Source organism: Salvelinus fontinalis, chromosome 37 (genome assembly GCF_029448725.1).
Source record: "Salvelinus fontinalis isolate EN_2023a chromosome 37, ASM2944872v1, whole genome shotgun sequence".
NCBI lineage: Eukaryota > Metazoa > Chordata > Actinopteri > Salmoniformes > Salmonidae > Salvelinus > Salvelinus fontinalis.
Window position 1 is genome coordinate 20,355,854 of NC_074701.1, and position 18,857 is coordinate 20,374,710.

Here is an 18,857-nt window from a genome sequence, read left to right on the forward strand (position 1 = left end):
GTGCGATTTAAAATGTTAAAGGATGTCCTCATGCTAATATCCCATGTTTGTCTCTTCTCTGTCCCCCAGATGTTCCTGACAGTCTACCTCAGTAACAATGACCAGCATTTTACAGAGGTGCCCGTTACCCCAGAGACAATGTGCCGGGACGTGGTGGAGCTATGTAAGGAGCCCGGAGAGACTGAATGCCACCTGGCTGAGATGTGGCGTGGATCTGGTGAGCCTCCTCCCCTTTCACGCCTGTATATGCCTGACAACTACCACCCCTATGCCTGTTATTTAGGCACCTGGACTAGTACCAATGTCTATGATCTACTGGTTACTTGGGGAAAACACATCTTGTCTTCTAAACAAACCCTAAGATGATATAGAACATAGGGAGAGTTTTAAGAGAACATCCTAATTTGGAAGGAACACAGAATAAAGGCTGGCTGTGTGCCAGCTGGCCAGATCTTTGTCCGTGTTGTCTCTGACGCTAACAAGCTAGGTGTATTATCTTTGTAGCCCACCACACAGATAACACATCTCTCACAAGTCTCTCTCAAGTGGAGAAATACGACTTCAGCCTTGAACAATCCCCACAGCTGCTCTCCAAGAATTCTTAGAACTCAAGTACCTGGGGTTAGAAGTGGACCGTTTCCATGGTTGTGTGTGGTTGCCATGAGAGACGAGACTGGGTGCCTGTGTTCCGGCTGGAGTACCTCTGTGTCCTTGAGGGGAAGATTTTATAAGTGCTCAGGTGGAACCAGATTAATTTTGCACCTCTTTTTACAAAGCTGTTTTATTCTTTAGGTTTAGATAATTCCAACAAGAATAAACAGGCCGTGCTTTAATACTGTCCTGATTATTTCACATCCTTTTTTGTTATAAGAGAATCAAATCCAATTTATTTATATAGCCCTTCTTACATCAGCTGATATCTCAAAGTGCTGTACAGAAACCCAGCCTAAAACCCAAAACATCAAGCAATGCAGATGTAGAAGCATGAAGGCTAGGAAAAACTTCCTAGAAAGGCCAAAACCTAGAGAGGAACCAGGCTATGAGGGGTGGCCAGTCCTCTTCTGGCTGTGCCGGGTGGAGATTATAACAGAACATGGCCAAGATGTTCAAATGTTCATAAATGACCAGCATGGTCAAATAATAATAATCACAGTAGTTGTCGAGGGTGCAACAGGTCAGCACCTCAGGAGTAAATGTCAGTTGGCCTTTCATAGCCGATCATTGAGTATCTCTACCGCTCCTGCTGTCTCTAGAGAGTCAAAAACAGCAGGCCTGGGACAGGTAGCACGTCCGGTGAACAGGTCAGGTTTCCATAGCCGCATGCAGAACAGTTGAAACTGGAGCAGCAGCACCGCCAGGTGGACTGGGGACAGCAAGGAGTCATCATGTCAGGTAGTCCTGAGGCATGGTCCTAGGGCTCAGGTCCTCCGAGAGAGAGAAAGAAAAAAAGAGAGAAAGAAAGAATTAGAGAGAGCATACTTAAATTCACACAGGACCCCGGATAAGATAGAAGAAATACTTCAGAAATAACAGACTGACCCTAGCCCTCCGACACATAAACTTCTGCAGCATAAATACTGGAGGCTGTGACAGGAGGGTCAGGAGACACTGTGGCCCCATCCGATGATACCCCCGGACAGGGCCAAACAGGCAGGATATAACCCCACCCACTTTGCCAAAGCACAGCCCCCACACCACTAGAGGGATATCTTCAACCACCAAGGCATGAGCAACGTGGTTGGAACGTTTTAAATACATTGGTGCACTAATCAACCATGTGTTTAGTACTTCTGTGTAATGAAGAGAAGATGCAATATGTTTAGAGGTTGGAGTGGTTGTGTAACAGGTCAGCTGAAAACATCAACAACAGATCATTGTCCTTCCCTGACAGAAAGATGAAGTGAAAATGGAAGTCTTGATTTAAATGCCTCTCCTTAGAATGTAGCCTAGTCCAGTTAGTCAGTGTGGTCTGACCGGATTAAAAAACCACACAACACGTCATACGACACACACCTTGAGTTTTCCTTCATTTTTGCTGCGCTTGTCACTTTAGTCCTTGTATGTAAAACACATGAATACTGATAGGTGGGTCAAAACACATTTTATAGGGGGTGTCCATGTCAATATTTCCGATGCCTGGGGGGTGCACTGCTTCTGTTCTCTAAACCTGTGTGTGTTCTCTATTTAACCCCCCCCCCCCCCCCCCCCCCCCTCATCAGAGCGACCTATAGGAGTCGGGGAACGGATGCTGGACGTGCTCCAGCATTGGGGGCAGCACAGGGCAGAGGTGCGCTTCTACCTGCGCCATGACCGAGCGCCCAGCAGAGAATCTTGTGAGTTCCCAATGACCTGACAGGACAAAGTGCGAACAGAAGAACACAAGCACACCACACAGATACATTTTGAATTCATTTCAATTGACTGATTTCCTCATATGAACTGTACATACATCAGACAGTGTAAAGACAATCTCAGACACAGCGATGTAATCAATTACGTAACAAGTTGTTAGAAAGTAGAAACCCAGACAGCCCTCCCTCCCCATAGGACAGGGATTGAGCAACAGAAGCCTAAGACCCCCTTGATCCTCGAATGCCTATGGATTTCTATTACAAGACTTCAAATTCCAGACAAGCCTAATAAGCATAATGCTCTAGGGCTGTCACTGTGAAGGGATGTTCAAATCACATCCCTATAAGGTTGTTACTACTTTATTTTTCTTCAGAGATTTTTTTTGTCCACGAGGCGATGTGGATCCCCTGTCCCTCGTTGCATAATTCCTAAACCCTCTACCCTTCACAGCTTGTATCTGGGATTAGATGGTAGTTTTCCTTTCTGGCCATCTTAGCCTGCACTTGTTTTCCCGCACAGTTAGCTTGTTTGTTCTGAGGTCATGTCTTCGTAGTTAGTTGCCTTGTGATGGACTAAAATTGATTAGCTTAGCATTGTGTTCTTTCCACAGAGTTAGTTAGCCTTGTGGTACAGTTAGCTAGCTAAGCAGTGTTTTCTCTTCTTTCTCATAAAGCTTAGCTAGCTAACTATATAGACTATATTAAGTTATAGTGGTAGGAATTGCCAGGGACCTCACAATACGATATTATCACAATACTTAGGTGCCGATACGATATTTACTGCGATTCTCACGATGCTGTATGTATTGCAATTTGATGTTCCAAACATATTGCTTACTATGTCTGCTGCAAAGAGACAAGGGAAATCATGTGAAAATCAGTTTATTTATATATATATATGGAATTTATTTATACATAATCAGTTTATTTATATATGTTTTGTACACTCATTGTGTGTGTGTGTGTGTGTGTGTGTGTGTGTGTGTGTGTGTGTGTGTGTGTGTGTGTGTGTGTATGTATATATATATATATATGTGTGTGTATATATATATATATATATATATATATATATATATATATATATATATATATATATATATATATATATATATATATATATATATATATATATATATATATATATACACACACACACACATATACATACATATACACACACACACACACACACACACACACACACACACACACACACACACACACACACACACGCAATGAGTGTACAAAACATTAGGAATACCTTCCTAATATTGAGTTGCACCCCCTTTTGCCCTCAGAACAGCCTCAATTCATCAGGGCATGGACTCTACAAAGGGTCAAAAGCATTCCACAGGGATGCTGGCCCATGTTGACTCCAATGCTTCCCACAGTTGTGTCAAGTTGGCTGGATGTCCTTTGGGTGGTGGACCATTTATTGATGCACATGGGAAACTGTTGAGCGTGAAAAACCCAGCAGTTTTGCAGTTCTTGACACACTCAAACCAGTGCACCTGGCACCTACTACCGTACCCCGTTCTTGCCCATTCATCCTCTGAATGGTACACAATTGTCTTAGGGCTTAAAAATAATTATTTAACCTGTCTCCTCCCCTATATATACACACAAACACACACACAGTACCAGTCAAAAGTTTGGACACACCTACTCATTCAAGGGTTTTTCTTTATTTTTACTACTTTCTACATTGTAGAATAACAGTGAAGACATCAAAACTATGAAATAACACATGGAATCATGTTGTAACCAAAAAAAGTGTTAAACAAATAAAAATATATTTGAGATTCTTCAAAGTAGCCACCCTTTGCCTTGATGACACCTTTGCACACTCTTGGCATCAAGGCAAAGGGTTGCTCCTTTGAAGAATCTGTTTTATATTGTTGTTGAACACTTTTTTGGTTACTACATGATATATAAAATAATACCTACTCATTCAAGGGTTTATTTATTTGTTATTTTTACAAATCAATGTATTAATATAATATTGTCCAAAAATAATATTGCGATATATAACTATCAAAACATAGTTCTCCCCATCACTATTAAGTTAGCTAAGTAGGCTATTCAGTTAATTTGTCATAGCATTACCTTATAGGCTAATTATGAGTTAGTTAGCTTAGCATGTTATTGTGCCCCTGAGTAGTCCTCCAGGCCTAGCCAATGTTTGTAGCAGATTTTGTCCAAAACTATTATGTAAGTTGCTTGGTCACAGGCCGGTGCTCGAGGGATGAAATCAGTTCCACTGGCTCCCTAAGACACCCTCAACACACAGACACAAATACACACACAGTCAATGATCAGCCCCTCAGAGACCCAGGGCACTGTAGTAAATCCTGAGATTATGACCGGTCTCTGGGCGACACTGATGTCTTTGTGCTGGCTGAGTGGCTTAGCTCGTCGCTAACGCTAGCCCGTCTGTGTTTGTGTAACCTGCTTGTGACTCCTCCCCTCCATCCGAAGGAGCCTATTGCAGAACGTATGTAGGTGTGTACTGTATGTGGTGTGTCAGTGTGTGGTGTATATAAGGGCGAGAGACGTTTGCTTCACTCATATCAGCTTTTGATCCAATGAACACTTTGCGTGAGTTTCTCCTAGTTTCCTAACAGGCTTGGTGGCTTTTAATGTTAGTCAGGAAAACTTTTTCTGCTTTACTCTTCTCTCTGACTGTTTTTGACTGAGGTTTTGGATGTGTGTTTCAGGTGGCTCACGAGGATCAGACTCCAAGAGGAACGGGGTGAAGAACACCTGGGATAGACGGATTGAGAACGGGGTGAGTTCAGAAACCAGTGACTTTAGACAAACTCTGTTTTTCATTCAGTCACTGTGTAGTATAGTTGCTACATTGCTGATTGCTGAACCCCCTCTGCATTTCCTGTCCTATGAGTCATTGGATTAGTCAATTAATCAAACATTAACTTTCCCTCTGAATTGTTGTGACTCATTGATCTAGCTCTTTTTAACTTGTTTTACCATTTCCTCTGCTGCTCTTTCTATTAGTAAACTTTTAAACCTGTAACATCTAAAGCTTCAGAAGAGAAGTAGAAGGAGAAAGGGAGAAAACGAGTTCAGTTACTCCTGTGTCACCAATGACGCAGAAAACGTCCCCATATTTGAACACGAGTGTGTGCTATTTACCCACATGCAGAGACTGTACTTGTCCTACTTAGCTTCAGGCCTGTCTTGACACAGATACAAAACACACAACATTTGCCTTGGAGTGAGAGATGATGTGTTTGTATATGTACAATATGTATGTATGTCTTACTTTGCCAAATCTTTTTTTGTGTGTGTGTCTGACCGTCTCTCCTTGTTGTACCCTGCGCAGGTGTCGGCCCCACGGATGGACATGACTCTGGCTGAGCTGCAGGAGATGGCTGCCAGACAGCAGCAGCAGATAGACGCAAAGCAACATCTCCTCGCCTCCAAGGTAACAAGGTAGAAAGATAGAGGGGGGCAGTGGAAAGGAGGAGATGAGACATGGAGGAAAAAAGAAAGCGAGGGGGTGAGGGGGTGGGATGAAAGCGAGAGGGAGTTGCTAAGAGCGAGACAAAGTGAGCGGGAGATGAAAGAGTGCAGGTAAAGTGATGGAAATAAATGGAGAGGATGGAAAACAGAGACGAGGGGGGATGAGAGAGGGGAAGATTAAAGGCGAGGACAAAGTGATGGAGAAAAGTGGAGGCAAGGAGCACAGAAGGTGAGTTATCAAGGAGATAAAAATATTTTATGGAATAGAAAGAGATTGCAAGATAACCCTGTTGATGTAGTGGTCTTGAGTGGGTGACTTAAGGGTGAAGGTGATACACAGGAGCGGAAACACACAGGTAGTGCTGAGCGATTAACTGAAATGTCGGATATTTTTTGTTTTTTAAACAACTAATTGACTGACGTTGGTTCAATTATTTGAATTCCGTTTTGTATGTTTTCCAACGGGCCAATAGTTGTAGTTTCCAACGGGCCAATATTCTACATAGTTTAGCGCATAAAATGTGGTAATTAACTGTACTGAACAAAAATATAAACCGGACAATTTCATAGATTTGACTGAGTTACACTTCATATAAGGAAATCAGTCAATTGAAATAAATGTATTAGGCCCTGATCTGTGGATTTCACATGACTGGGAATACAGATGCATCTGTTAGTCACAGATACCTCAAAAATAGGTAGTGGCGTGGATCAGAAAACCATTCAGTATCTGATGTGACCACCATTACGACACATCTGCTTTGCATGTTGATGATTGTGGCCTGTGGAATGTTGTCCCACTCCTCTTCAATGGCTGTGCGAAGTTGCTGGATATTGGCGGGAACTGGAACACGCTGTCGTACACGCTGATCCAGAGCATCCCAAACATGCTCAATGGGTGACATATCTGGTGATTTTGCAGGCCATGGAAGAACTGGGACATTTTCAGCTTCCAGGTATTGTGTACATATCCTTGCGACATGGGCCCTTGCATTATCATGCTAAAAGATGAGGTGATGGCGGCGGATGACTGGCACAACAATGGGCCTCAGGATCTCGTTACAATATCTCTGTGCGTTCAAATTGCTATTGATAAAATGCAATTGTGTTCGTTGTCCGTAACTTATGCCTGCCCATTCCATAACCCCACCGCCACAATGGGGCACTCTGTTCACATCGTTGACATCTGCAAACCGACGCCATACACGTGATCTGGGGTTGTGAGGCCGGTTGGACGTACTGCCAAATTCTCTAAAATGACGTTGGAGGCGGCTTATAGTAAAGAAATTTGCATTCAATTCCCTGGCAGCAGCTATGGTGGACATTCCTGAAGTCAGCATGCCAATTGCACGCTCCCTCAACTTGAGATATGTGGCATTGTGTTGTGTGACAAAACTGCACATTTTAGAGTGGCCTTTTATTGTCCCCAGCACAAGGTGCACCTGTTTAATGATCATGTTGTTTAATCAGCTTCTTGATTTTCCACACCTGTCAGGGGGATGGATTATCTTGGCAAAACAGAAATGCTCACAAACAGGGATGTTAACCAATTTGTCCACTAAAGTTTAGAGAAATGCTCTTTTTGTGCTAATGGAACATTTCTGAGATCTTTTGTTTCAGCACATAAAACAGGGGACAAACACTTTACATTTTCTGTTTATATTTTTGTTCAGTGTACAATGACCATAATCCATTGTGCATCTATTGCCCGGTCTGGGTTTCTTTTACAACTGCTACAGAAGAGAGAAGAATGTGTGATCGTGAGGTGATATACAGAGCAGCTGTTGCTTCTCGAGGTATCGCTACCTGAAAATAAGTGATTGTTAGTTAATATTCAGCAGTCATAAAAGTATGCCGTATTTACTTTGAAGAACTACACAAATAGTGACTTTGTCAGACAGCATAGGCAGCAGCTCTATATAGAGGACTTTGAATTAAATAATAGTTATCAAATAAAACAAATGTAATATGTGACCGACCGGCTCGATTCGGTCTTATGTAGCAACATTTGAAATTGTGTTTTTTACATTGGATAAAAGTAGAGGAACAATGGGAAAGTTGATTAACTTGTAACCTCACTTTTGAGAAAATGGCCCTTGAATATTTTGGTACCTACAGGGGAGAGTTCTTCTTTGTCTACACCCATTCAGCATCGTTGTAACCTTTTTATTTAACTAGGCAAGTCAGTTAAGAACAAATTCTTATTTGCAATGACAGCCTACTGGTGAACAGCGAGTTAACTGCCTTGTTCAAGGGCAGAACGACATATTTTTAGCTTGTCAGTTCGGCAATTTGATCCAGCAACCTTTCGGTTACTGGTCCAACACTCACACCATCTTAAGCTTTAGCCCCACCCATCTCTTTTAAGGATTTACTTGTGAGGCTATGTACGAAACAACCAAAGATTTCAAGACTAAAGGCTGGCTTATACTACAGGTGTGTTGGTAAATGTAATCTGGAGTGCCAGAGTGTGCTCTGGGCATTGGTAAACTCAGAGCATTGTCAGATTGTCCATTCGTAAATCGCTCTCGGCGCAATCAGAGAGCACGCTGGATGCTCTGGCCGAGGAGTGGGGTTGATCCGAGCATTCTGACCTAACAGCAGCAGTCAAGCACCCAGGCTAACTGACTAATGTAGGGTAGCTTGCCAGCTACTTCCAGACACAAATGAGAGAACAGCTCACTCTAACCATTTTACTCGCCCTAGCAGAGCTATTGAATTACGCTTTTTTGTCAACGTTTACTGACATCAGACATATTTAACGGGTTTTGAGCATTCGTAAATTATTTTGTACTCTGGCACACAGACGAGTGATCTGAAATCGGAGTAGATGGCCAGAGCGAATTTACCAGCTACGTCAATCAACAGTTGTCGCAGTCACATTCTATTGAAATAGTGTCTTGCATAGTGGAGTCTTTTTTTGTTTAGACATGTAGGTAGCTAACCAAACAATTAACCATAATCCCAACTCATAACGTTACTACCCTGCATGATTCTGCAGGTAGCTAACCAACCAGTTTTTATGTTATCTAGCTAACATTAGGCTATAACTAGCAATGCAAATGGCTCTGAGAGATGCATAATATTACTACAGAGATTATACACGTGACGTTAGCTAGCTAGCCAGCCAGCTAACGTTAGCTAGCTAGCTAACAGTACACTTTAACTTGAAATGAATAATACTTTCTGGCAGAATTAGAAACGTGTGATATCTGAATATGTAGCTAGCTAGACTCTCTTACCCGTATAAATGGATGGACGCTTCTCCCTCTCTGTCATGGATGTCATGGTTACCTTAGTTTGAAGATGTAATCCGGAAACAGGTGTTTTATACAACAGCCTTCTGTGTGTTCTCTTTTCCACTCTGTCTGCATATTTGCAATCAAACACCAGAATTTCCTTCATCTCCTGAGCTATCATACTCTAATTCCACTGATTTCAAAACTCAGTCCTCCAGAAAGTGGAGAGCAACACGTGTGCAGTTCTACTATGTGATATCTTTCAAAACAGCACGTTAGAAATGATTACCTACACATACCGATCAGCTCATAATATAGACAGAAGGTGCTACATGGCAGACCATTCCGAACTCATGTTCAGCCAATCATGGTTAGCGTGAATGTTGCTGCCTTTTTTCTTGGCTAAACCAACTAGGCTCGTTATTTTAACAATTTTATTCCTATTTACAGATGGCATACAAGTTTGTTATTAAGGCACATGAAAGTTCAAATGTTCCAGAAGGCATTTCTGCCCCAAAAATTAATAAAACTTTTAAATGGCGCTCCTTTGAAGTAGTGACGCGCGACATACGCCTAGTCTCCTGAAATGAGTCTCACATATACACAACTGAAATATGTTTAAGTAATGTAAATAAATAAGTGATAAACAGTAATGGGCAGTCACTACCATTTTGGGTCTTTTTATTATTTGTTTTATTCTGTGTTGCAGCATTCAACCCACATAATGCATAGTGTATAAAATAATCAAAACCAAAATTTAAACAGATTATTTTTTAATAATCAAACCGAAAATGAACAGACCTCAAAGAGCACTAATCGCTCGGCACTACACACATGAGGTGTACAATGAGGGATAGTTGTGTAGATGAATTGTGGCACAGATGAATTGTGGCACATGCAAAAACTGTCGTGTCTTTGGCATCATTAAAAGTGAAGACTGTTATTTTATCAAATCAATTAACTGTAATTATTATTATTACGTGATTAAAGTATTCATGTAAATGTAATTAACTAGGAAGTTGGGGCACCAAGGAAAATATTCAGATTACAAAGTTACAATTTTCCTAATATCTGATCAATTAGTGTTCTTATTAATTAATTATTATTTACGTCAGTCTCATTCCAAACGTCGTAAATTGTTGGTTATCTGCACGAACACAGCCTTTACTATAAATCCTCCATACACCAATTGGCTTAATCATTTATTTACTAACTAGCTAAATAATCACAGAAATGCATAAACAAACAAACAGTAGATCTGTTACTAACAAATGATATGGAAGATTGCCTAGTGGGCTAAGCCGATATGACGGCTTGATGGACAAAGGGAAGTGGGTGTGGACCAAGCAAGAGCGGGAAAGACAAAAGGGATTACTACACACTATACTACTATAATTATATTAATTTAAATGCTAATCCTTGGCACATGAACGCTCACTCATTCGGGAATAATTGCAAGCAATATATATATTTATGCACATGTGTCGTGATTTTTTTCTGTTGGAATCCGTCTGCTGGAGAGTCTGTCTCTGTCTGTCTCTGTCGGTCGGTCTGTCTGTCTGTGTCTCTGCCTGCCTGCCTGAAGATCAAAGTCTTTCGTGGTTAGAATGGTTACTTCAGAGTACCATCCAGAAATGTTCTCATAGAATAGATGTTTCGGCGGTTGTCTGTCTTCGCATCCCAGGTTTCCAGAATTTCTAGCTGCAGACTATTAATTAGTATCTAAGATTTGCTCTTATTCTGTAGGGATGGATTGTCTGAGTTTAATTATTTCCAGGCGTGTAGCCAATGTTCCACGTGGTATGGTTAGGAAGTCTAAACTATTCGCAATCACAGCTCACGCTGTGGGTTTGCTCAGTCTTGGTACTCACACCTGTGCCACTGCAGTTTACACCGAAGTACGCGTGGTCTGAAGAGGATTTTCTTAGGAGAAGCTTTTATTCGTAACAATATGAAAGGTGGTTCTATGATGCTTGATCATGTCTGTGCTCACGGGGGCAGGTCAATGACTTAATTCAACTTTAAAGGGAATTACAATTCTTTCACATTAAAGGTGTAACATCACATTACATAATTTCACAAATAGTTCAATATTTACTCATTCATTTGATTCAATAATTAGATGCAAACCTCATAACGGAGGCACCTATATAAACATAGTTAGGGTAATGTGACTGTGTTGTCTTTCATGAGGTCACAAACATGAAACAAAACGGACCGTGTCATAGCTGGCTTCTCCACCGACCGTTTACACATTCTCCAAAACATGGATATTGTTCCAGTCTCAAATTCTGGAATGTAGTAGAATTTGGCGGGAGTTCCTTTGTTCTACTGTCAAACTCTCTCTCTCCATCCTACATGAAAAGGGGGAGAGAGTCTCCGCCAGGAATTTACGACCTCAGATAACAGAACCTGGGTGTAGGAGAGAGTGAGAAGCCATGATCTATACCCAGAAAGGGCCACGTCATGACAGAACATTATTGTAGGATGTAGTGCAGTAAGCCTTTGAGTTGTGTTTTCCCCATCTCATTAACATGTGATTCTGGTCATCAATCACTATAACCATGCTTCAAACAAAGGACTTTTTTTCAGATAAGGAAGATGTATTGGCTGGATGAGGGCAATAGGCTGACGCAATCCAGTTTGGTTGATTTGATGGGTTCCTTTCCCTCGAGGGGTCTGTAGCTGCTGAGGCATCTTGAACCGTAGTCTGTTTCCACTGGTATATTTTTTTTGCTTACATTTATTTATCAAGGCTCAAGTTTCATGGAGATCAATGCTCTTGTTTCAAGAGAGACCTGTCTGCTCTCTCTCTCTTGCAGTCTCTCTTTTCTCAGCCAAACTGAGAAAAAACAGAGTTTTTTTTCTTCCTGTTCTGCCTTTGCTTGGATCAACACAGTTGGTTCCACGCTGCGTGCCCACCTGTGCTGCCTGTCTGTCTTTGCTCATCCTAACTGTGTTTGTCAGGGGAAGCCAGAGGATAGCACAACAGGCTTCGGAATGTAGCCCTGAGATAGCAGCCATATAAACATGCCGTCCCATCACCACAGATCAAATGTAAGGGAGCTTAATAAAGACACTGTTTTAGGAGATTCCTGTCACATTGGCCTGTTAAAATAATCCATTATGCAGTCTATGAAATTATGGTTAATCACTCTGTGCATTGGTGGTTTCTGAAGCAAGCAGGGCTCCGTAACCATCCCGTTTTCTTTCTCCCCTACCCCTCTCCTCTCTCCCTCTTTAGGAGCAGCGCCTGCACTACCTGAAGCAGCAGGAGGAGAGGCAGCAGCAGCAGGCATCAGACCAGGACAAGCTGCAGCGTCTCAGGGAGAACGTGGAGAACCAGGAGACCAGGCTCAAGAAGGTCCGGGCCCTCAAGGGCCACGTGGAGCAGAAACGCCTCAGCAACGGCAAGCTGGGTGAGCACAATGTTGCAATGAATGGGCAAGGAATTGGTTGTTCGGTTGATTGATTGAGTGGTGAATTGATTGGTGGATTTGTGTTGGATGACTGACTAATCAATTGGTTCTAACCTGTGTGTGCGTATCTTGCGTGTATCTTTCTCTTTCTCCGTCTCTCTCTCTCTCTGTAGTGGAGGAGATAGAGCAGATGAATGGTCTGTTCCAACAGAAGCAGAGAGAGCTGGTGGTGGCTGTGTCCAAGGTTGAGGAGCTCAACAGACAGCTGGAGATGCTCAAGAATGGCAAGATGGACGGCTTCAAAGACAACCAGAGCTCTGTGGCTGAACTGGACCACCTCTACAAGGAGCTGCAGGTGTGTATGCTTCGAGTTTGCACTTTTGGGACTATTGACAATTCCATTGTACCTGGAAAACTCAATCCCAGGAGCACAATTGTTTGAAAGTATTTTACATATGCGTGCAATTTGACCCATGTCTATATTTTCAAATCACATACGTTTAGCATGTTGCTCATGTGAGACTCAAACCCTTAAATATGCCTACCACTGTGACCTAACTAATCAACTGAGCTGTCAGAACCACTAGTTCAAAGCCTCATATGTCCTCTACCCTGTCCTCCATCCTAGTTCAGCTCTCTGGCATGTCATATTTTGTCCCCTCTAGCTGCGTAACAAGCTTAACCAGGAGCAGAATGCCAAGCTGCAGCATCAGAGAGACAGTCTGAACAAGCGCAACATGGAGGTGGCCTCTATGGACAAACGCGTTAGTGAGCTCCGAGACCGCCTCTGGAAGAAGAAGGCCGCTCTGCAGCAGAAAGAGAACCTGCCGGTGAGTGCACACACACACACACGAATGCAGAACACTTACTTTGACATCTCAAGACTTGGTCAAAGAAATGGAAATATTTACATAGTGAAGCATACCCCATCAAAAGTGATAACCTGAGCGCCCCCTAGGGGCTGGAGAGTATAAACACACTGTATCTCTGTTTACCTCTAAAAGCCACAGATGCCTTGGCCCTCAGAGCCGGCCCCTATCAAAAAAGTAAGACTCCTCAACACTGTCTCTCACTGCCTTTCTGCACTGACAAACAAATCACTGTCTTACAGGACTGAAATACCATCTGATCTCTCCTTCCACAGTTCACTTGTTCTATCTCTTGTCTATTCAGCATTCTTCAATCCTAGTCCCTTGGACTCACAGAGTGGGGAACTTTACCCCCAGCCCACTACTATAACAACTGATTCAGTTATTTTAGTGCCTGGCTGGAGCAAAAGCCTGCACACCTGATGGCTCCCAAAGATCAGGATTGAAGGAGTTGATGTCACAGAGTTGATTTGCTATCTCAGTTTACACTCAACACTCCCTCTCTTCAGCCCAGCTTGGCAAAACAACTCCAGGAGAGGACTGGAGACTAGAGCACAGGCAGGCAGACAGGAATGCCAGTGGAGATGGTATCAGGCCTGAGCTCTGACATCACTGTCTGTGTTATCTCTCTACCCCTCTTCCTCCGAGTTGTTTTTGACTTCTGTGGTTTCCATGGCACTTTCATAATCTATGTAAACATACTCGGTTCTGTCTTTGAACGATTTTGTGAGGAAATTGTTAGGACATGTGAGATGTGCTGTAGCTATAAGTAGACAAGAACAACATGTACGGGTGAGGAGTGTTTGCAAAATGGAAACTCAAGAGTGGTTGAGGTTGTGGAGGATTTGCTCTGGCACTGAAACTGTGTTACTGAATCACAGGCACGATTTATCATTTCACATGTTACACGTGGTTGGCAAAATCTATTCTCGATCAGAGGTATTTTAATAGAAAAACCAAACCTCTGTCAAACGAATAGACAATCCCTGGTGATTTGGTGGTCTTATTGATTCTGACACCCTTTTCTTTCATTTTGAAACTAACTTAATGTGTGGAGTTGAGATGCATCTCTCCATTTAGGTAACTTTATGCTTACTAATCCAAGTTTTATCATTTTAACGGGACATATCTAAAGTTTTTCTACTTTATATTCATCTCCAGCACCACCTCAACATCAACATATACTGTGACAATGGCAGGTTTCTATTTTCTAAAACATGCTCACCAGATGATGAAAATAAAAAATTAAATTTCTTATTTACGATGACAGACTACCGGGGAACAGTGGGTTTAACTGCCTTGTTCAGTGGCAGAACAACAGATTTTTACCTTGTCAGCTCAGGGATTCGATCCAGCAACCTTTCGATTACTGGCCCAACGCTCTAACCACTAGGCGACCTGCTACTAAGCTTTGACTACTCATAGTTGGTTAAAATCACATGATGCCCACCAGATTGTCCTAAGTGTTGCCGAATGGTGTCATCAGAAACACTTATCTACCTGTTTCCTTTTGACTTCAAACATAGACACCAGCCACTTTCACTTATGTTGATGTTCGGGTGGTGCTGGAGATGATGAATAGGAATTTGAAAATGTTGTACATTTCCTTTTAATGTTTGTATGCCACTGTGATCACAATGTGCCCTGGTTAATATATTTGCAGAGAGAATGCCATAATGTGCAATGCTGTATATAAGCTGTTTATGAGCAAATGGTCTGCTTTGTAAGCACCTCTGGATGTAAGTGTCTACTAAGCAAAACCCATTCTATACCACTAGATCCCGCTCCGATCTGCCGCGCTAAAACTCACTGGATTAATGATACAGTAGTGGAATGAATCCTTCCTTTAATATCCATACTGAATCCTTCCTTTAATATCCATACTGAATCCTTCCTTTAATATCCATACTGAATCCTTCCTTTAATATCCATACTGAATCCTTTTATATAAATGAAAACCACACGTCACAAATGGGAAAGGATTTCATCCAATATTGAAGTAGTCTACCTCTCTCGTTTGATGAAGGGAAGAGCTAAGATAAAGAAAGTAGACGGCTGAAGAGGTAAAAGTGTGATATGTGTAAAGGTGTGATGTGTAAAGGTGTGATATGTGTAAAGGTGTAACATATAGAAGCAGAGGAGCTGAAGGCTGAATAGAGCAGGACTCGCTGAGGAGGTGGTTTAGTGACAGTCTCCCTGGAATCATAATGATGTCACCTGGCAGGCATGTTTCAACCACACTGGTCTCGAAAGGCTAGCCTGAGAGATGCCAGCCTAGAATCACCTCGCCTTGCTCTGTCTAAACATGGGAGGAACTGATCAATAGTGACTTATGTACTTGTATGAGGATTGACTACCAGTGTGTTCAAACTGCTGTTCCCTTTTGTGTTTTTGTTTCTCAAGAATGGCTTCCCTGGTAAGGAGAGGGCTACTAAAGACACTCATCCGCAGGTACAGTAACTGATGACAGAGCTGGACCTGACATAGACACACACTGATCTCTTCTGCATGACTTGGCAGAGCAGCAACAGGAGTAGGATTTACTGCACCCCCCCCACACATTTTGTTTCCAGTAACGGAGTGCAGTTGATTTGATCTGTTTTTAAAGGGCACGACTTATTTAATCTGCTCTGTTGCGTAAAGACCTTGTTTCACACAGCTGCTGAAGTTTTTCCCGAAACAGATCAACTCTGATAAAGGCTCTGGCCATGTTAGAAAGTACAGCGAGCTGGTTTGGTCCAAATGTTTTAGTGTTGGACTTGATCAGGCTTTATGTGGGGTAGTTGTGATCAGGCTTTATGTGGGGTAGTTGTGATCAGGCTTTATGTGGGGTAGTTGTGATCAGGCTTTATGTGGGGTAGTTGTGATCAGGCTTTATGTGGGGTAGTTGTGATCAGGCTTTATGTGGGGTAGTTGTGATCAGGCTTTATGTGGGGTAGTTGTGATCAGGCTTTATGTGGGGTAGTTGTGATCAGGCTTTATGTGGGGTAGTTGTGATCAGGCTTTATGTGGGGTAGTTGTGATCAGGCTTTATGTGGGGTAGTTGTGATCAGGCTTTATGTGGGGTAGTTGTGATCAGGCTTTATGTGGGGTAGTTGTGATCAGGCTTTATGTGGGGTAGTTGTGATCAGGCTTTATGTGGGGTAGTTGTGATCAGGCTTTATGTGGGGTAGTTGTGATCAGGCTTTATGTGGGGTAGTTGTGATCAGGCTTTATGTGGGGTAGTTGTGATCAGGCTTTATGTGGGGTAGTTGTGGAGAATTTTTCAACATGGTTTAGCTCCCTTAAAGATTTCCTCCAGCAATTAAAAAATATATATATATATACATAAAGTTTTACTGTTGAAAGCGATATCCCAAGTATAAATTCAGTAAAGTACACATACTAAATTAAGTGGTCTTTGGTTAAGTAAATCAGGTGAAGAATAAAGTGAAAAGGAGTGCCACTTTAAATGAGCTTTTAATCATATTTTCATCCATAACGTCAACCGCTCTGTGTGTTTTGGACTAGTGGCAAATGGATGTTATAGTAACTGTCTAATCTACTACTAAGCTGAGGAAGATGCGTAAGAAATATATTATTTTGGTCTTTGCGCTGTACTTTTCACTCTTTATGTACATCTGTGTCTGTGAGTGACCCTGTTATTCTTTCCCACTGATGCTCCCCCACTCATAACCTGCTGGATCTGTGTGTTTGTCTCACTCTGTACTGTCTGTCTAACTCTCTCCCATTCATCCTCTCCCTCCATCTCTCTTGCTCCCTCTAGCTGCCCTCTGATGCTCCGCTGGGTCAGCAGCAGCAGGGTCCGTCTCGTGTAGCGGCTGTCGGCCCTTACATCCAGTCGTCCACCATGCCTCGCGGCCCAGTGAGACACGAGCTGCTGGTCAAACCTGCTGCCTACCCCGATGGCACCGCCACCCTGCCCGCACACCCAGAACCCCAGGACAAAGCTAACACAGGTGAGACGGTGACCCCGACCTTTCACCTTTCCCGTCTCTCTTCTTCCCTCTTGGCAGAGGAAAAGTGAGCCCGTCAACTACTCTGCTGAAGTCTCCACTTCACCTCTTTTGCTCAGTCTCTTTTAACTATGGTGGGTACTCAGTTGAGTGATTAACAAAGTCACGATGACGAGCTTGTAAGAGGTTTGACATGTGACTGAGTTCCTCAGCAGGAGCCAAGGTTTCTGGGATACCTCTGTTAGTACAGACGGGCTCTGGTTGTGACGTGACTCTAAGCTCAGAACGTAGCCTACTGCCTGTGTTCTCTGGTGTGGCTGTTTCTTCTACCAATGCCCCTAACCAGAGATCTAGGATCAGTTTACCCTACTGCTAATTTTAACCTAAAACATTAGAGGAGTTGATAAGATACCTGACCTTGAATAAGTGGTTAGGGGCTAATGAGGTCTCTTGGCAGCCGTGACACATATATTGTGTTGCGATTGAATCAGCCATGAGGCTGTTGCTGTGTTTTTCCTCCAGTCAATGGAGACTTAACTTTGCCAGGGTGGAATTCCAGCCCTCGTGTTGCTGTGTCATTGTGCAGTAAAGAGGTTGAGCCAGGGAAAGCTCAGTGGTATCCTCTTCAGTTTGGTAACATAGCTACTATCAATTTACCTCATCTACTGTACATTGCCAGTAGTGTTCATGTAATTCTGTAATGACATACTTAATCCACCAGAGGGGGTATAGTGCAGGTTGCCTTGAGGTAAAATTATCATATTGCCCTTTATCACATGCTTCGTAAACAACAGGTGTAGACTAACAGTGAAATGCTTACTTACGCGTACTTCCCAGAGATTGATTTTTTTTAAATCTGAGAAAAATAATAACGCAAGGAATAAATACACAATGAGAAACGATAACTTAGCTATAAACAGTACCAGTCAAAAGTTTGCGCACACCTACTCATTCCAGGGTTTTTCTTTATTTTGCTATTTTCTACATTGTAGAATAATAATGAAGACATCAAAACTATGAAATAACACATATTGAATCATGTAGTAAGCAAAAAAGTGTTAAATAAATCAAAGTATACTCTATATTTTACATTCTTCGAAGTAACCACCCTTTGCCTTGATGACAACTTTGCAGTTCTTGGCATTTGCTCAACCAGCTTCACCTGGAATGCTTTCCCAACAGTCTTGAAGGAGTTCCCACATATGCTGAGCACTTGTTGGCTGCTTTTCCTTCACTCTGCGGTGCAACTCATCCCAAACCATCTCAATTGGGTTGAGGTCAGGTGATTGTGGAGGCCAGGTCATCTGATGCAGCACTCCAACACTCTCTTTATTTGTGAAATAGCCCTTACACAGCCTGGAGGTTTGTTGGGTCAGTGTCCTGTTGAAAAACAAGTGATAGTCCCACTAAGTGCAAACCAGATGGGATGGCGTATTGCTGCAGAATGCTGTGGTAGCAATGCTGGTTAAGCGTATCTTGAATTATAAATAAATAATGTGTCGCCAGCAAAGCACCATCACACCTCCTCCTCCATGCTTCA

At 42.5% G+C, this 18,857-nt stretch overlaps 1 protein-coding gene across 3 annotated transcripts in view; it reads left to right on the forward strand.

The window, feature by feature from the left end:
• Nucleotides 1-18,857, forward strand: part of LOC129836336 (apoptosis-stimulating of p53 protein 2-like) — a 50,560-nt gene that overhangs the window by 19,447 nt on the left and 12,256 nt on the right. Inside the window, exons 2-11 of one of the 3 annotated variants that reach the window (XM_055902371.1) lie at nucleotides 70-217; nucleotides 2,220-2,333; nucleotides 5,069-5,139; nucleotides 5,695-5,796; nucleotides 12,318-12,492; nucleotides 12,666-12,847; nucleotides 13,158-13,322; nucleotides 13,497-13,538; nucleotides 15,765-15,812; nucleotides 17,128-17,320. In XM_055902371.1, coding sequence (XP_055758346.1) covers nucleotides 70-217; nucleotides 2,220-2,333; nucleotides 5,069-5,139; nucleotides 5,695-5,796; nucleotides 12,318-12,492; nucleotides 12,666-12,847; nucleotides 13,158-13,322; nucleotides 13,497-13,538; nucleotides 15,765-15,812; nucleotides 17,128-17,320 — 1,240 coding nt within the window. Of the gene's footprint in view, nucleotides 1-69; nucleotides 218-2,219; nucleotides 2,334-4,863; nucleotides 4,950-5,068; nucleotides 5,140-5,694; nucleotides 5,797-12,317; nucleotides 12,493-12,665; nucleotides 12,848-13,157; nucleotides 13,323-13,496; nucleotides 13,539-15,764; nucleotides 15,813-17,127; nucleotides 17,321-18,857 lie in introns of those variants that run through there. The other 2 variants (XM_055902372.1, XM_055902373.1) reach the window with 2 other exon arrangements.